The following is an 18,644-nucleotide window of genomic DNA, read 5'->3' on the forward strand; positions in this document are numbered from 1 at the left end:
GAAACGTGACCAAATAAAGCTAAATTTGCAGGGGCAACATTGTATGTGGACTGGTGGGGTCTGCGCGGCAGCGCTGCTGTTTAGTCCCAGTCCAGGTCTAGCGCTTACTCCTAAAGAACGGGAAGCAGTCTCGAGTAGTCCTTCCCTCTGCGGGGAGTCATGAAAGGGGACCCCTCTATAATAGGAAGATATTGCCCTGACGTCATATAAACGTTACTATTTAATACTAGTTGTATTTTACACGCGTGGTGGGGGAAAACGCAACAAAATGGCGAAAAGACAGCACTAAAATAGACAAAATTGTATACTCTGCTATTCAAGTAGAAGGAATATCGGCCACAAAGACACAATGGCAGTTATTACACTGTACACAGAGGTCCACGTCTCACATCGGTAATAAATTATATTTCAGACATTCATGGTAAATCAGCCCCTAGCGGCTATCGTGTGAACTGCAGCAGACTGTGGAAGTGGGCGGGGTTATACGTCACCACAGTGGGCGGGTCATTAGTGAGTGATATTTTTGGTTTGGTAATCTGAGTGAGGAGGAGAAATCGTGACCATGGCGGCTCCGGGCAGGATAATAATCTGCCTGCTGAGGAACGACCTGCGATATCACGACAATGAGGTAGGGCTGTGACCGTATGTCGCACAACTTCTCCGGCTACAGGCGTCTATATAGTAGTCACTGGAAGTGTCGTGTACATGGCTCTATTGTGCGCATGTGCAGTTACACAAGCACTGGTTACACAACTACGGTATACTGGTGCGGCTGCTCACACAGGACCGGCTATTGGTGCAGGCTGCGGTTGTATAACACTGGGGCGGGGTTTTACTACACGTGTACGTCTGTGTATTATACATACAGATGTAGCAGAGCTGAACTTGTCTCAGCTTATACTGTACACCATTATAAAGGGCTTTTCAGTGTTCTACAAATAAAGTTGAATCATTTGTATAATAAAAAGGTGATTTCATTATGTAATATACTAATACTGGCACAGCGCTGAGTGTCAGTTTGTACTGACGGTGTAGGGTGCGACACATCACTGGCCTTGGTCACGTTTTTTGGTTTACGTTCAGCGTGTTAGCTGAACGTTTCCATAGGGAACCCGTGTCAGACAAGAACAAAAGTGTCTCTTTGGCTTCTGTCCGGACCACAAAATAAATAAATCCCTGTGCTCCTTCGGCGCATATTTTCTGAATCCGCTGGACTTCTGCCACATATCAGCGTTTCAGGCATCCTATTGTTCCAAGGTGTCCTCAATGCCCACCCCATTTACTTCTTGTTTAGCCTCAATGCCCATGCGCCACAGCGAGCGGACAGTGCCCGCCCCTATATATATATATATATATATATATATATATATATATATATATATATACACACGGATGATGGGGATTATATACAGGGATAATGGCGGGCTGGTATATATGGGGATGATGGGGGCTCTGTGTATAACCCCCATCATCCCTGTACATACTAGACTAGGGGTCTCAAACTTGGCCTGGTAAGTGGGCCACATATAGAAAAAATGGGAAGTTGACGGGCCGCATTACTTTCAAATTTGATACAATACAAAATTATTGTTAATCACTTAGTTATTTGATCTACTATAACACTATATTACTATAATAATACCGCTAGGTTTACAATTTGAGATATTTCTCCACGTGCTTATTTCAACAATCCAGTTTTCCAGTTTGTGTCGCTAAATGCAGTCAGGCGGCTCAGTTAGAAGCGTTTGGCAGACACACATGTCAAGATTTGGCAGCCCCTTTTTAGATAGTGCCACACTGCCCTCTGTAGATGCTGCCACAGTGCCCTCTGCTGATAATGCCACACACACCCCAAGTAGATAGCTCCTTTGGGGCTCCCTCTAGGAGTGGAATCCCCAGCCAGAGCGTTGCCGACGCTTTGGCTGGGGGTTCCTCTACTGTTGGAGCCCCTGACGTCACTGTCCATACATAGTGACGTCAGGGGATCCTCTTGGACCGGAATGTGATATCGGGCATACCCAGAGCCGGAGTCCCGGAGCAGAGCACTAGTATAGGCTCTGCGCTGGAACTCTGGGGAAGCCATTAACATCAGTGTCCATATATGTGGTGTCAGGGGCTTGCCCAGAGCTGGAATCCCGGAGCAGAGCCGCTTCTAGCACTCTGCCTGGGATTCCAGCTCTGCTCCTGACATCACTGTCCATATATGGACATGGATGTCAGGGGCAACCCCAGAGCTGAAGAGTAGGCTCCTCCTGGGACTCCAGCTGTGCTCCTGACATCACTGGGACTTCTGCTCTGGGAAACCCCTGACATTACTGTTGATGTATGGACAGCGATGTCAGAGGCTGTCCCAGAGCACAGCCTATACTAGCGCTCTGCCCGGGACTCCAGCTCTGGGGAAGCCCCAGACATCGCTGTCCATATGTGGACAGCAATGTCAGACGATTCCACAGAGTCCCGGAGCAGAGCCTATACTAGCGCTCTGCCTGGGACTCAGGCTTTGGGGAAGCCCCAGACATCGTGTGTCCAAACATGGACACCGATGTCAGGGAATTCAACAGAGTCCCGGAGCAGAGCCGATACTAGCGCTCTGCACGAGACTCCGGCTCGGGGGAAGCCCCAGACATCGCTCTTCATATGTGGACGGCGATGTCAGGGAATTCCAGAGTCCCGGAGCAGAGTCTGTACTAGCGGCTCTGTGTCCCGCGGGCCGCGTGCTTGAGACTCCTGTACTAGACAGCTATTATCCCGGCATATAACTCCCATCATCCCTGTATACAGGGATGATGGGGTTATATACAGTAATGATGAGGGTTATGTACAGGCTGCTATACACAGGGATGATGGGGATAATATACAGCAGGGGTCTGAAACTCGGCCGGGTAAGTGGGCCGCATATAGAAAAAATGGGAAGTTGACGGGCCGCATTACTTTCAAATTTGATACAATACAAAATTATTGTTAATCAATTAGTTATTTGAACTACTATAACACTATATTACTAGAATAATAATACTACATTACTATTACTATACTATTACTATTACTATAAAAAAGGGTTAGGCGGGATTCACACGACCGGGTCGGGTCCGAGCCCGAGTGCCGGCCAGTAAAATCAGCCATTCTGCCCGGCCGGTTTGCATAAAGTTATGCATCCGTGCCGGGCCGGGCAGATCCGGACAGTGACATCAGCGGCAGCTCCTGAAGGGGAATCCCCATGTGTTCGGGGATTCCGCTTCAGGAGTTTCCCCTGATGTCACTGCCCAGATATGGACAGAGACATCAAGCGCTCTGTCCAGGAGCGGAATCCCCGAACACACGGGGATTCCGCTCCTTCAAGGAGCTAAAGTGCGGCTAGCACATAGCAGAGCGGGGAGATACCTCCCCGCTCTGCTATAGTGGCGTCGCTGCAGTAGTAGCAGCCGCAGCAGCTGCTGCTACTAGCGGCGCCATCTAAGGTGTCGCCGAGCCAGGGTGCTTTTAACAAGCAGGGGAAGGGAGCCAGCGCAGCGCTCCCTCCACCTGCTGTACACCCCGGCCCTGCAACACAGTGTGCAGCGATGCCATTCGTCAGAATGGCATCAACTCCTCCTCCTCACATGCACTCTGCGCTGTGAGGAGGAGGAGATAGAGCGCAAGCCACGGGAAACCCGGCCATCACTCGGAACACATTCCGGTGATGGCCGTGTAATACCCGGCCCCATAGACTTCTATGGGAGCCGGGCGGCCGGGTGCCCGGGCAAAGATAGAGCATGTCCTATTTTTTGACGGCCGGATTTTCCGGCCGTCAAAAAATCGGTCGTGTGAATAGCCCCATTAGGGGTCTATCATTCCTAATGCAGCCGGGTGCCGGCCGATTTATGAACGGCCGGCACCCGGACGGGAAACCCTGCCGTGTGAATGAGGCCTTAGATAATTTCCTAGAACAAAAAAATATTAGCTCCTATGTGTAGAAATTTTTCCTTCCCTTTTCCCTTCCCTTGGTTGAACTTGATGGACATGTGTCTTTTTTCAGCCGTACTAACTATGTAACTATAATAATAGCGCTAGGTTTAGCTGCCGCAGTGCCCTCTGTGGATGCTGCCGCAGTGCCCTCTGTAGAGGCTGCCACAGTGCCCTCTGTAGAGGCTGCCACAGTGCCCTCTGTAGAGGCTGCCCCAGTGCCCTCTGTAGAGGCTGCCCCAGTGATGTCAGGGGCTTGCCCAGAGCTGGAGTCCCGGAGCAGAGCCGCTTCTGGCACTCTGCCTGGGATTCCAGCTCTGCTCCTGACATCACTGTCCATATTTCTCCACGTGCTTATTTCAACAATCCAGCTTTCCAGTTTAAGTGTCGCTAAATGCAGTCCGGCGGCTCAGTTAGCACACATGTCAAGATTGGGCAGCCCCTTTTTAGATAGTGCCGCAGTGCCCTCTGTGGATGCTGCCGCAGTGCCCTCTTTGGATGCTGCCGCAGTGCCCTCTTTGGATGCTGCCGCAGTGCCCTCTTTGGATGCTGCCGCAGTGCCCTCTGTGGATGCTGCCGCAGTGCCCTCTGTGGATGCTGCCGCAGTGCCCTCTGTGGATGCTGCCGCAGTGCCCTCTGTGGATGCTGCCGCAGTGCCCTCTGTGGATAATGCAACACACCCCTAGATAAGGCCACAGTGCCCTCTGTAGATAAGGCCACAGTGCCCTCTGTAGATAAGGCCACAGTGCCCTCTGTAGATAAGGCCACAGTGCCCTCTGTAGATAAGGCCACAGTGCCCTCTGTAGATAAGGCCACAGTGCCCTCTGTAGATAATTCAACACACCCCTAGATAATGCCAGTGTCCTCTTCAGATACTGCCACACACCCATTTGTAGAAAATGCCACAGTGCCCTCTGTAGAGGCTGCCCCAGTGCCCTCTGTAGAGGCTGCCCCAGTGCCCTCTGTAGAGGCTGCCCCAGTGCCCTCTGTAGAGGCTGCCCCAGTGATGTCAGGGGCTTGCCCAGAGCTGGAGTCCCGGAGCAGAGCCGCTTCTGGCACTCTGCCTGGGATTCCAGCTCTGCTCCTGACATCACTGTCCATATATGGACAGAGATGTCAGGGGCAACCCCAGAGCTGGAGTCCCAGGCAGAGCGCTAGTAGGCTCTTCCTGGGACTCCAGCTGTGCTCCTGACATCACTGGGACTCCTGCTCTGTGGAAGCCCCTGACATCATTGTCGATGTATGGACAGCGATGTCAGAGGCTTCCCCAGAGTCCCAGAGCAGAGCCGATAATAGCGCTCTGCCCGGGACTCCGCTCTGGGGAAGACCCTGACACAGTGTCCATATATGGGCAGATATGTCAGGGAATTCCGCAGCGTCCAGGAGCAGAGCCGACACCAACGCTCTGCTCCGCTCTGGGCAAGACCCTGACACACTGTCCATATATGGGCAGCGATGTCAGGGAATTCCACAGAGTCCCGGAGCAGAGCCTGTACTAGCGCTCTGCCCGGGACTCCGGCTCTGGGGAAGCCCCAGACATCGCTGTTCATATGTGGACAGCGATGTCAGGGAATTCCACAGAGTCCCGGAGCAGAGCCGACACCAGTGCTCTGCTCGGGACTCTGGCTCTGGGGAAGCCCCAGACATCGCTGTTCATATGTGGACAGCGATGTCAGGGAATTCCACAGAGTCCCGGAGCAGAGCCGACACCAGCTCTCTGCTCGGGACTGTGGCTCTGGGGAAGCCCCAGACATCGCTGTTCATATGTGGACAGCGATGTCAGTGAATTCCAGAGTCTCGGAGCAGAGCCGATACTAGCGGCTCTGTGTCCCGCGGGCCGCAGATGACAGCCCCAGGGGCCGCATGCGGCCCGCGGGCCGCGTGCTTGAGACCCCTGATATACAGCGACCCCCATCATCCCTGTATATACCAGCTTGCCATCATCCCTGTATATAAACCCCATCATCCCTGTATATACCATTGGGGCGGGCACTGTCCGCTTGCTGTGGTATGTGGGCATTGAGGGTAAACAGAAAGTAAATAGGGCGGACATTGAGAAGTCCGTGAACCAATAGGATGCTTGAAACGCTGGTATATGGCAGAAGTCCAGCTCAGACAGGCTCGAGGCAGTGACGTCATTGCGCCTGTCTGCGCTGAGCTGTAAGCGGCCAGCGTTACACAGTGAATAGTAGAGCAGGGCAGTCGACTGCGCTATTGATTCTGTCAAAAGCAACGGAAACCTGTCAGAACAGTGACAAACGGAGACCATTAGCAACGTTTCCGTCACCATTGACATCAATGGTGATGCAAACGGAAGCTAAGGTTTCCGTTTGCCTTTCCATTGAGGGGTTAACCCGATGGAAACCTCAGGCGGAACCCCTCAACGGAAAGTCAACGCTGATGTGAACACAGTCTTAGCCCCGTTTACTTAAGAGCAATTCCCACAATGGTAATTTATCACCTATCCATAGGATAGGTGATAAATGTATGACCGCTGGGGGCTCCATCACTAGGATCCGCTCCAGTCAAAGCCTATGGGACTGACGGAAATAGCTGAGCGCTGAATTTAGCTGCCTCCGTCTGCCCCATACACATTGAATAGAGCAGCAGCGCACATGCGCAACCAACACTCCTTTTAAAGTCCTCCTCACTGCGATCGTGCAATCACGAAGAACCAGGGTTGGGACCCCCGTTTTAGCAATCTCTGGGGATCCCAGTGATGGTGCCCCAAGTGATCATACATTTATCACCTATCCCCTTTAAAGGGACGCTCCAGGCAAAACTGATATTGTTGTACGCCACGTACAGGGCCTGAGGGGGTGGTGCATGGCACAGGGATTTTTTGTCTTTGGTGTTCTTTGAGTTCATGTGTCATGCACCTCCCCCTTATACCCTGCATAAAACATAACAACGGGGTAACTGTTTTGCTTGGAGTCCTTCTTTAAATGCGGCTGTGTTTCAGTTCTTTGCAGCTTTGTCCTTGTGATCGGCGGGGATCCCAGTGTTTGGATTCCCAGCGATGAACAATTAATGGTATATCCTAGGAATATGCCTTCACTTGCTTAGGTGGAAAACTCTCTAGAAAATACATTTGCTTTATTTGAAATCTCTTTGTAGGATCGGGTACAATTATTTCCTCTATGTTGTAGGTGTTACTGTGGGCTCAGAGGAATGCAGATCATATCGTCCCACTCTACTGCTTTGATCCAAGACACTATTTGGGGACACATTTCTACAATTTTCCTAAGACAGGACCCCATCGCCTGAAGTTCCTGTTGGAAAGCGTGCAGGACTTAAGAAACACACTCAAGAAGAAAGGAAGGTAAGACTTTGCTGTAGAACTTCAGTTTATAAACTGGAACATACAATATGTACTACTACCACCATTATCACCCTTTTTCTATCATATCCTCAGTAATCTCCTGCTGAGAAGAGGTCAACCTGAAAACATTATAGAGGATCTCATCAAGCAGATCGGTCCAGTTTCAGCAGTGGCTCTACAAGAAGAGGTACGTTCAGTATGTTGAGTGCTTTCTTATGAAAGGATTTATTCAATGTTTCAATTAAACCAAAAAAACAGAAAGTCAAACAAATCTGTGGTTCTTATAGAGCCAATGGTCATCGTGCTGAGCGGTGATTGCGGATAATCTTATAGAGACAGGTCCACACAACCTGGTTGAGGAGTGATTCGTGCTCCTCAAACAAAGTCAATACATCGCCCTATAATCGCGATTGTGTGATCCTGGCTATACTTGTCACTTGCAGTGCTTCTAGGGGAGAATACCTCCGTAATATGGTGATGGAGAATGCTGCCGTTTTCTTTTGAATCTGTAAAAAATATTTTCCTGGCTCCTCCATATGAAATCACAGGTACAGTATAATCCCATAGCAATTCATGGACGCCGTATTACAGACACGTAAATCACAAGTCCGTGCTATGGCTATATGCACGAGCCCTAACTTAACGTATTTCTTTATTAACCTTGCTTACGTGAAACACATAATATTCCTAGACACTTAGAAATGTTTATCAAGATGGAAACCACACTCAAGCCTGCATTTTTTTTTTTTAAATGGGTTATCCGGGGCCTTTAAAAATCAGCAGCAGTGCAGGGGATGATTTAAAGTAATAATCTAACATATACTCACCCCCTGAAGTGCACCCCGCTCCAGCACTGCGTCCCCTATCTCTGTCGCTTCAGTCCTGGAAGTGCCAATGAATGGCATAAGACTGCTGCAGAAGTTTTCTAGGACTAGAGCGGCAGAGAACGGGGCCCTCATCACTGGAGCAAGGGGCACTACAGGGGGTGAGTACAGTAGCGGACATAGACAGCAGAGGGCCCCCGTGCCAGAAAAATATGTGGGCCCCTTACTCTCTATTAGCTCATCAAAGTATACCCCGTCGTCGTGTCTCTCTAACAACTCATCCATAATTCTGAGCCATTGTAAATAGATCAGTCCATACATGCAATCCAATAGACAGTACAAAGCTGCTTTTAAGGTGGCAGTGGACCCCCTACCTACTGGGCCCCTGTACAGCTGCACTGGTTGTACCTATGGTATGTCCCCCCCTGGGTGAGTATATAATTCATTATTACTTTATACCATCCCCTACCGTGGTACTGCTTTTTAACCCCTTCCCGACGTAAAATTGTTCTGCAGGTTATTACGACAGTGCCAACACCGAATATGTATATTTTATGTATTGAGACTTATTGTAATGTTTATTGTAAAAAAGGTGTATGTGTATTTTTTTAAATTTAACATTACTTTATGTTTTTACTTTATTTTTAAACTTTGATGTACTGGCATATATATATATATATATATATATATATATGCCAGTACATTAGCCTGTGTACGGATAGTACAAAGGCAGTTATTAGGACATACCTAAGTATGCCCTAACAGGAAATATAGTAAGACAACCCTGGGGTTCTTCAATGGACCCTAGGCTGTCTGCCCATATATGGTTAGTCCCTCAATCGCGTCACAGGGATTCCTTGTGACGCGATCCAAGGGGCATCCCCCTTTCTCATTTTCCCGTTGAATGCTGTGGTCAGCTTTGATCGCAGCGTTCAGGGGAATAGCGGCCGAGATGAGAGGTTTCTCTTATCTTCGCCGTTAGAGCGGGGCTGTGGCTGTGTAATACAGCCATTGCCACGCTCCTGACAATAAGTGCGTGCGCGGTCAGCATGAGGTAATGCGGTCGGCGCTGCACTAATGAGCGGCGGTTCAGGCACTAAATACAGAACATGGGGCTGTTTTGTAGTGTGCCCGCCATGTTCTGTCTTCAGTGCCACCGCTCATTAGTGCAGCGCCGGCCACATCACATTATGTTGACCGCACGCGCACAATTGTCAGGACTCCGGAGCGGGGGAATAGCTGTATTACACAGCCGTAGCCCCGCTCTCATACATTCATGTGTTACAATTTCGAAATACATGAAATAACGGTATCGAACCGTTTGAGGGTGCACAGCCTCGAAACCGTATAGAAGTTTCGATTCATCGTGCATCCCTAGTATGATGTATACCTACGTCATAGCCGGGTAGGGGAAATAAGGAGCAGGCTCACGGGCTAAGTCACCAGTTTAATACCTCTATCTCTTACCTAATCTAATAAACGCTTTGTTGTAGATAACTACAGTTTTTGTTTTATTTTTTAAAAAAACGTTTATTATTGACAAAGTTCTGATTAATTTTTAGATTTATGCTAATTTTTTCTAAATGCCCAACTCGGCGGTTTTTTATTTTATTTCACCAAGTGGGCATTGTAAAGAAAAGTGTATGACGCTGACCAATCAGCGTCATACACTTCTGTTCATTCATGCCCAGCTTTATTCACAACACAGCGTGATCTCACGAGATCACACTTTGCTGTCACTTACTCCCAAGTGTTCCTTCACCGGAGCGACGGGAAAATGACCAGACATCGCCTCCAGACGTGTCGGGACGATGCAGCAGTCCTAGCCACGGCTGGAGGCAATGTCTGGTCATTCTCCTGTCGATCCGGTGACTGTACTGTGAATAAAGCTGGGCTGGAATGAAGAGAAGTGTATGACGCTGATTGATTAGCGTCATACACTTTTCTTTACAACGCCCACTTGGTGAAACTAAAAAAACAGTAGTTACCTACAACAAAGCGTTTATTAGATTAGGTAGGAGATAGGGAAGTATTAAATTGGTGATAGAGCTTTTTTAACCTCTTAACGACCGCCCACCGTCTTTTGACGGCAGGCGGTGCATGTGCTTAGTTCACAGCAACGTCTTTTGGCGTCTCTGTAGAAGAGGCTGATGAGCGCTCCTTTGAGCGCTTGTCCTCTAAGCAGGAGCTGTAACTAACAGCTCCTGATCTTAGAGCAGCCCCCTGAACACAGCTGGGGTTGGAAAACATTCGGACCCGAGCTGTTCAACCCTTTGATCGCTGTGGTCCGTGACCGCGGCACGATCAAAGGGAACTCCCTTTTCCGATTGCATCACTGGAAACCCGGTGACGTGATCAAAAAGTAGGGAATCCCTCTGCAGTCAGCCCAGGAGACCTAGAAAGGACCCCAGGGCTGTCTTTTCAGTTTGCCTGCTGTTGGGGCAGCACATAGTGTGCCCTAACAGCAGCCTGTGTTATAGTGACACAGTAATATGTATTAGCATACAGGAGTATGCTAATGCATTACAAGGAAAAAATAAAGTTATAAATAAAGTTATTCCTTAATGGGATTTAAAAAAAAGTCATTATTTTGCATAAAATATTTTATTGCCCCTACACAAAATAAAAAAAAACAACCTACACATAGTATCTAAACGACCGTAATAACCTGAAGAATTAATCTAACGGGTTATTTAGCGTGAAACATGAACGGGATAAAAATGAAACCATAAAAACGATGCTGGGAATCGGTTTTTCCTATATTCACACCATAAAAAGAATTATTTTTCTACCTCCAAACTAGTAAAAAAAATACATTTTCTCCCGCATAAAACAAGGCCTCATGCAGCCACGTCAATGAAAAACTAAAAAAGTTATGGCTGCTGAAATGCAGAGAGGTAAAAACTGAAAAATGTATCTGTTCATTAAGGGTATGTTCACACGCACTAATTACGGACGTAATTCGGGCGTTTTTGCCCCGAATTACGTCCGAAAATAGCGCCTCAATAGCGCTGACAAACATCTGCCCATTGAAAGCAATGGGCAGACGTTTGTCTGTTCACACGAGGCGTAATTTAAGCGCCGCTGTCAAATGACGGCGCGTAAATAGACGCCCGCGTCAAAGAAGTGACCTGTCACTTCTTTGGCCGTAATTGGAGCCGTTATTCATTGACTCCAATGAATAGCAGCGCCAATTACGTCCGTAATGGACGCGGCGTTCAAGTGCCTGCACATGCCGTTACGGCTGAAATACGGGGATGTTTTCAGGCTGAAACATCCCCGTAATTTCATCCGTTACGGACGCCCTCGTGTGAACATACCCTAAGACCTTTTCAGGCCTGGTCATTAAAGGGTTAAATCGTTTTTTTGTGTGTTTTTTTTCCATGTTCAAAAATTTTTTTTTAAATTAAAGTTCAGAAAACCCCCATTTCCCCCTAAAGCATTGTAAAAAAATAAATAAACATAATTGGTATTGCCGCATTCGTAAAAGTCTGAACTATTACAATATATAATTATTTAACACGCATGGCGTACACTGTAAAAAAAAAAAAATGCCAGAATCGCTGTTTTTGGTTACCTCATCTCCGACAAAAAATTGAATAAAAAGTGATCAAAACCTTGCATGTACCCCAAATTGGTACCATTAAAAACTACAACTTATCCCGCAAAAATATGCCCTCATGTCACTTAATCAACAGAAAAATATAAAAAGTTATCGTTCTCAGAATTTGGCGACACAATATAAATTGTATTTTTCACAGTTCGTTTTTTCTTTGCAAAAGTAGTAAAATATAGAAAAAACTATATAAATTTGGCACTGCCGTAACCGTATTGACCCGTAGAATAAAGTTAACATGTCGTTTTTAATTGCATGGTGAATTCCGTAAAAACTAAGCGCAACGGAATCGCTGTTTTGTTTTTTTTTTTCATTTTCTACCCCACAAATAATTTCTTGTTTCCCAGTACATTATATGGTACAATAAATGGTGCCATGAAAAACTACAACTCGTCCCGAAAAAATCATCCCCTCATAGGACTATATAGGCAGAAAAATTAAAAAGTTATGGCTTTTGGAATGTGGGGAGAAAAATTAATATCTGAAAAATGGCTGTGTTGTGAAGGGGTTAATGGTCTTGGATAAACCCTTTAATTTTATGGCTTCGTATTCAATAATTTCATACCTTGTTCTGGAGCAACCAATAGACTTTCTATGCTTTAGTTTTATAGATTTGTTTAGTTGGAGTTTTTCCAGCCATGAAATTACCTATGAAGTTTATTTTCAGGCAACTAAGGAAGAGCTGGATGTTGAGAATTCAGTGAAACAAGTCTGCACCCAGCATGGAGTCACGTTCCATACAATCTGGGGGTCCACGTTGTATCATCGAGATGATCTACCCTTCCGACATATCTCCGGGTAACACTTTCAGCAACACAACTGTAATGAAATGGACCCATTTGGTCTGTCATTTGTAATGAGTTTTGCATAAATACCATTTTCTCATATCCATGTGTCTAATAAAATTAAACTTCCTATTGCTTAATTGTGAGCCAGTGATCTAGGCAAACGGTGAGTAAATATTCATGTGTTCCTGCTTTTGTGGCTTAGTTCTAACATGAGAGAGGGAAATGTCAGCATTGCTATAACATGGGGCTGTAAACTGCTTTTATAAGCTTTCTTTTATGGGTATATGCAAAGAAAAACATAAGTTGATCATCTCGCCCTGTTCCGTGTACGCACTGGAGTAATGAACATCTTGTAAGCCCAGTTTTATATTTAAAGAGGCTCTGTCACCAGATTCTCTAACTCCTATCTCCTATTGCATGTGATCGGCGCTGCAATGTAGATAACAGTAACGTTTTAGTTTTTTTTAAAACGTTCATTTTTGGCCAAGTTATGAGCAATTTTATGTATATGCAAATGAGCTTTGAAATGGACAACTGGGCGTGTTTTTTTTCATATGTCCAACTGGGCGTGTATTGTGTTTTTAACTGGGCGTGTATTGTGTTTTTAACTGGGCGTGTTTACGAAATCTCGTTTACCTCGTAATCTCGCGAGATTACGCGTGGCTTGCTGGAATCTCACAGAAAAGATTGAGAAGTGTCAGGATTCTGAATACACATGACGTCCAGGCTGGAGGTCATGTGTATTCATTATCAGGACACTTGTGTATGTGGCTGCACATCGTTCTAATAAGAACGTGATGCTGCTGTGTAAATGAATGGAGAGGAGTGCATGATGCTGATTGGTCACTGATTCGTCAGCATCATATACTTCTATTCACAACGCCCAGTTAGTAAAACAAGTAAACACGCCCAGTTGTTAAAAACACAATACACGCCCAGTTGGACATACGAAAAAAACACGCCCCGTTGTCCATTTAAAACCTCATTTGCATATATATATATAAAATAGCTCATAACTTGGCCAAAAATGAACGTTTTAAAAAAAACAAAAAACGTTACTGTTATCTACATTGCAGCGCCGATCACATGCAATAGGAGATAGGGATTAGAGAATCTGGTGACAGAGCCTCTTTAAATAAGATGTTCCTTTTTTTTTTCATAGATTTACAACAACCTGGATTTTTATCATTGTGGAGTGTCACACACCATTTCTCTTTTTGTTTCTTTTATGTGTAGTATGCGGAAAGGGCCCTTGTTTAAAAAAAATATTGCTACACCGTCCAAGTACTAGACCACCTCCTGCCTTCTCATAAACACTTTCATCCCCTGAGTTCTGAACTCCGAGACCATGGGTGGGTGAGGGGCCACTGTTTGTTTATTGATGTCCTGTCTATAAGGCTCTGTTCACACTGCTATTGCCAGTCATGCAGGGTTTTTAGTATTTTTGATAGCAAGAATGGCATAGTCTGCAGCTCTATTCTTGCTGTCACAAATACCGGATTAGTCTGTATTCCCTGAAAACCAGCATAGCTGCGGTGGCCTCATTATAACCTGAAGCCATGGCGCTAATGTAAACCGAGCCTAAGAAACATGTATCCAGCATAAGCGGTCTAGAGCAGCCTGTATGGACACAACATGATTCATGTGTAATCATTATATCTGTTTTATCTTCTTCTTTTACTATTCCTCATGCAGTTTACCTGATGTCTATACCCAGTTCAGGAAGGCTGTAGAGGCGCAATGCAAAGTACGGCCATCAGGGCATATGCCAGAGAAGCTGAAGTCTCTGCCAGCAGGTTTGGAAGAGGGTTCTGTCCCAACAGCAGAAGATCTCGGGCAACAAGGTTGTAGCATTCGCTATCTCCCATTTTGTACAGGATCGCTGAGACTGAAATATAGACGATCTATTATAAAGTATCTACATATGACATATACAACGCATATTATCGAGTAAAAGTTACAGGGGCATTTGTACTCAGTGTTTAGTCAATCGCAATTCAAAGCAAATTTGGCAGCACTGGATTTCCGTCTTAGGAGCCTGTAGACATGGATTGGCTGGTGCCTTCGATTCTGCCCATCATGGAGGCCACATCCTTATTTTTTTTTTTGTAAATTCTTTCTTTATTTGCTTTTTCAAACAGGGAACATATCAAGCAAGGGAACAAAAAAGAAAAACGGGGGGGGGAAGGGACAAGGGCACATAGGCCCAAGATATTGCATCAAACAATTTACAAAATCATATATGCGACATTAGGGACTGAGGAGGGGTAAGGACAGGAGAGAGAAAGGAAAAGGGGGGGAATGGAGGAGGGGGGAACACATAGGTATATGATCCAGAATACAATTCAAAAACGTCTGAAATTTCAGCTGGCCATGGTGGTCCGATATTCTGGAAAGTTCTGATAGACAATCCAATGGGACCAAGTCTTGGAGAAGCTGCCAGGTCTGTTAGTCATGGAGGCCACATCTTAAAGCCGTACCTCCCTAGTTGTGTTTTGTTTTTTTTTCAATATTTCAACAGCGCAGATGAAAAGATTAATATTTGTAATTGGTTTAATTCTCATTTGGTGAGCCACTTAGTCGATAATCCTCATTATTTCGTCCATCTTTCGCTTTATCCAAGTACATAGAAGCCATTTGTTGCCTTCTGGTGACCATATGCAGCTAATGAAATCTACATACGGTTTCCTAGTATAGCAGGGTCAGAGGCGTGCTCCAGAAGGCAGAGGTGAGGCTCATGCCTCAGATGTACCGACGTCATCATCCAGAGTTGAGTTTGTTTGTCTTCAATAGAGATGAGCGAACTTATGATAAGTTCGGTTCGGCTGGTTCGCCGAATTTCTTGAAAAAGTTTGATTCGGACCGAACCTGTAATTCAAGAAAGCCCATAAAAATCGTGTATGGAGCTCCCGTTATGACTGGTAGCTACATGTATGCACCCGGCATTACGGCAGAGTTGCTAGGCGACGTCAGTAAATAGTCACTGTCCAGGGTGCTGAAAGAGTTAAGTGATCGGCAGTAACTCTTTCAGCACCCTGGACAGTGAATTCCGATCACAATATAGAGCAACCTGTAAAAAAAAAAAAAAAAAGACGTTCGTACTTACCGAGAACTTCCTGCTTCTTCCTCCAGTCCGGCCTCCCGGCCGTTGCCTTGGTGACGCGTTCCTCTCGACATCCGGTCCGACATCCCTGGATGACGTTTCAGCCAATGTGACCGCTGCAGCCAATCACAGGCCAATCACATGCTGCAGCGGTCACATGGACTGTCGCGTCATCCAGGGATGTCGGGCTGGATGTCAAGAGAGGGACGCGTCACCGCTGCCTTGGTGACGCGTCCCTCTTTCGGCATCCAGCCCGACCTCCCTGGATGACGCGGCAGTCCATGTGACCGCTGCAGCCTGGGATTTGCCTGTGATTGGCTGCAGCCTATGATTGGCCTGTGATTGGCTGTAGCGGTCACTTGGACTGAATCGTCATCCCGGGAGGTCGGACTGGAGGAAGAAGCAGGGAGTTATCGGTAAGTAGGAACTTCTATTTTTTTTTACACGTTGATGTATATTGTGATCGGAAGTCACCGTCCAGGGTGCTGAAACAGTTACTGCCGATCACTTAACTCTTTCAGCACCCTGGACAGTGACTATTTCCTGACGTCGCGTACCGGAAAATCAGTGACTCATAAGCCGGGTTCAGTCAAAACGTGTTCGGCCGAACCCGGTGAAGTTCGGATTCGCTGCGATCCGAACTTTTCACCATGTTCGGACCGAAACCGGGTTCGGTTGTCCCGGTTCGCTCATCTCTAGTCTTCAACATAGAAAAGTTGAGAGAGAGACCACTCGTATCCTCTTTGTTTGAGCAGTTTTACTATATCAATAGGAATGACGCGGGAAACATGGGTCATAAGGGAACTGTGCGCCATACACTATTTCACTACTACGCTTCATAACGTGGAAGCGCCCGCCCAATTCGATGATGTGTGAAGCAAAGTTCGAATTATAAGGACAAAAGTGAGGTCAATAAAATGCTGTTATCTGCAGGGTGTTTTTATTTTTGATCAGGGAAGCTATAGGTACACTTTAAATAATTTATGCGTTTAAAATGTTTCAGTTCTTACCAAATAAAGCAGAACATTGTGGATCACTCGTCCCAACGTCTAGCACTTTTTGCAGCTTTCACCTCGTCCCTCCCTAGGGCCGTCTCTCACTCCCACATTCCCGTCTCCATGTTCTGATTGCCTCCTGTTGGGATTATGAAGTGGCTCAGGGTCTGATTAAATGTAACACAGGACAGTGTCTAAGGGTCAGTTCACACTGAGTTTTTTTGGAGCTGATTTTGATGCAGAAACCGCGCCGGAATCGGCGCCAAAATCATCCCCCGTTGACTTTAATGGGAGGCAGAGTCTTTTTTTTTCCCAGGCGACCTTTGGCTGCTCGCAGAAGAAAAAAAAAAGCATCATGTCTTTTCGGGCCCTTTTTTCTGAGTGTTTTTCACAGCGTTTTTTTTGGTCCTTGCATTAGCTTCAAGGGCAGCGGGTGAAAAACAGAAAAAAAATACGTGCAGGCAAGGAATTCTGAGGCTGATTTTTTCTGCCTGCAAAAAACTCAGTGTAAGGCTGGGTTCACACGACCTATTTTCAGGCGTAATGGAGGCGGTTTACACCTCGAATTACGCCTGAAAACACGGCTCCAATACGTCGGCAAACATCTGCCCATTCATTTCAATGGGTTTGTCGATGTACTGTGCCGACGACCTGTAATTTTACGCGTCGCTGTCAAAAGACGGCGCAGCCTCATCAAAGAAGTGCAGGACACTTCTTGGGACGTAATTGGAGCCGTTTTTCATTGAATCTAATGAAGAACAGCTCCAAATTACATCCGTAATTGACGTCTTGCAAAACGCGAGTACGAGCAATTACGTCTGAAATTCAGGAGCTGTTTTCTCCTGAAAATAGCTCCGTAATTTCAGACGTAAATTCAGTTATCATGTGCACATACCCTAAGGCTCTTAAAGGGGTTTTGTACAAGTGTTGTCTCTTAAAAATTAACCATCACTATAACCAATATCGAGGGGCCTTTGACCTTTCCGTAGCCTATGAACACCTTTAAACTTTCTTCTACAAACCTGTGAATATTTTTAGTAGGTTCTTTTTATAAAAGACAACTTGGTTTGGTTTAAAGGTTATTTATAAATATATTGATTTATTGTCCCTAATGATTTACAGATCCTTTAACAGACCCAAGAACTGCGTTTCCATGCAGTGGTGGTGAGTGTCAAGCCTTACAGAGACTGCAGCATTACTTCTGGGAAACGGTAAGTTATTTAATCACAAAAGTAACCGTTATTTTTTATCACAACTGGTTCACTTTCTATTCACTTTGATCTGCCGGAGATAGTGCTTGCCGATCTCCGGCAGCCCCATAGAAAGTGAATGGAGCGATGGCTGAGCATGCGCTTGATTGACATAGGGCACTCGGGTTCCCCGTTCTTAGGATCATGGGGGGGCAGTGGTCAGACCCCAACTTACCAGATATTTATCACCTATCTTGTATAGGTGATGATGATTTTGGGTGCACTCTATCATCTGGGAAGGGTAGAGGGGTAAAGCATTGATATAACAAATACTCACTCCACCTTGACTCTATGGTAAGAAACACTTGCTACTGGCAACTACAGAAGTATATTTGCAATCTGCACTTTTTTGTATTTGTAGCTTCCATTTTGCCCACCCTTCAGGTGTTGTCATTGACCTTCCTGACATAGAAATCGATGAGGGAAAGTTTGCTTGTAGTCAGGTGGAGGGCCTGGCCGACTAGTCTGCCAAATGAAATGGTAATCCCAGATGAAGATCGTGACAGTAAAATGTAATAGCGTTTTTTTTAATGTAAATAGCCCCTGATGCTGGTTTTTGCACATGCTTACTGCATCCAAGTGTCAATCCGTTTTGCCTGGAAATATGTTTTAAGTTCAGATATTAACAAACTTACTAAATTAAGTCTGTGGTCGTGCTACAACCTCCTATATTTTTGATGTATCAGTTCAGCAAAATACATGTGGAAAGCCATTTAGTTTTTTTTGTTACATGGCATTCAGTTCTCTCGCTCTAATTTTAAAGTGCAGCTGAGAGAGCGGGCGCTCATGTAGCCTAGCCGACTG

General features: G+C 46.0%; 1 protein-coding gene across 1 annotated transcript in view; it reads left to right on the forward strand.

Moving 5' to 3' along the window:
* The first annotated feature begins 506 nt into the window (after window positions 1-506).
* Window positions 507-18,644, forward strand: part of LOC142651998 (cryptochrome DASH) — a 33,906-nt gene continuing 15,768 nt past the window's right edge. Inside the window, exons 1-6 of the mRNA XM_075827334.1 lie at window positions 507-628; window positions 7,092-7,264; window positions 7,358-7,451; window positions 12,372-12,502; window positions 14,188-14,336; window positions 17,713-17,801. Coding sequence (XP_075683449.1) covers window positions 563-628; window positions 7,092-7,264; window positions 7,358-7,451; window positions 12,372-12,502; window positions 14,188-14,336; window positions 17,713-17,801 — 702 coding nt within the window. The 5' untranslated portion in view covers window positions 507-562. The remainder of the gene's footprint in view (window positions 629-7,091; window positions 7,265-7,357; window positions 7,452-12,371; window positions 12,503-14,187; window positions 14,337-17,712; window positions 17,802-18,644) is intronic.

The sequence above is a fragment of the Rhinoderma darwinii genome, chromosome 5 (genome assembly GCF_050947455.1).
Source record: "Rhinoderma darwinii isolate aRhiDar2 chromosome 5, aRhiDar2.hap1, whole genome shotgun sequence".
NCBI lineage: Eukaryota > Metazoa > Chordata > Amphibia > Anura > Rhinodermatidae > Rhinoderma > Rhinoderma darwinii.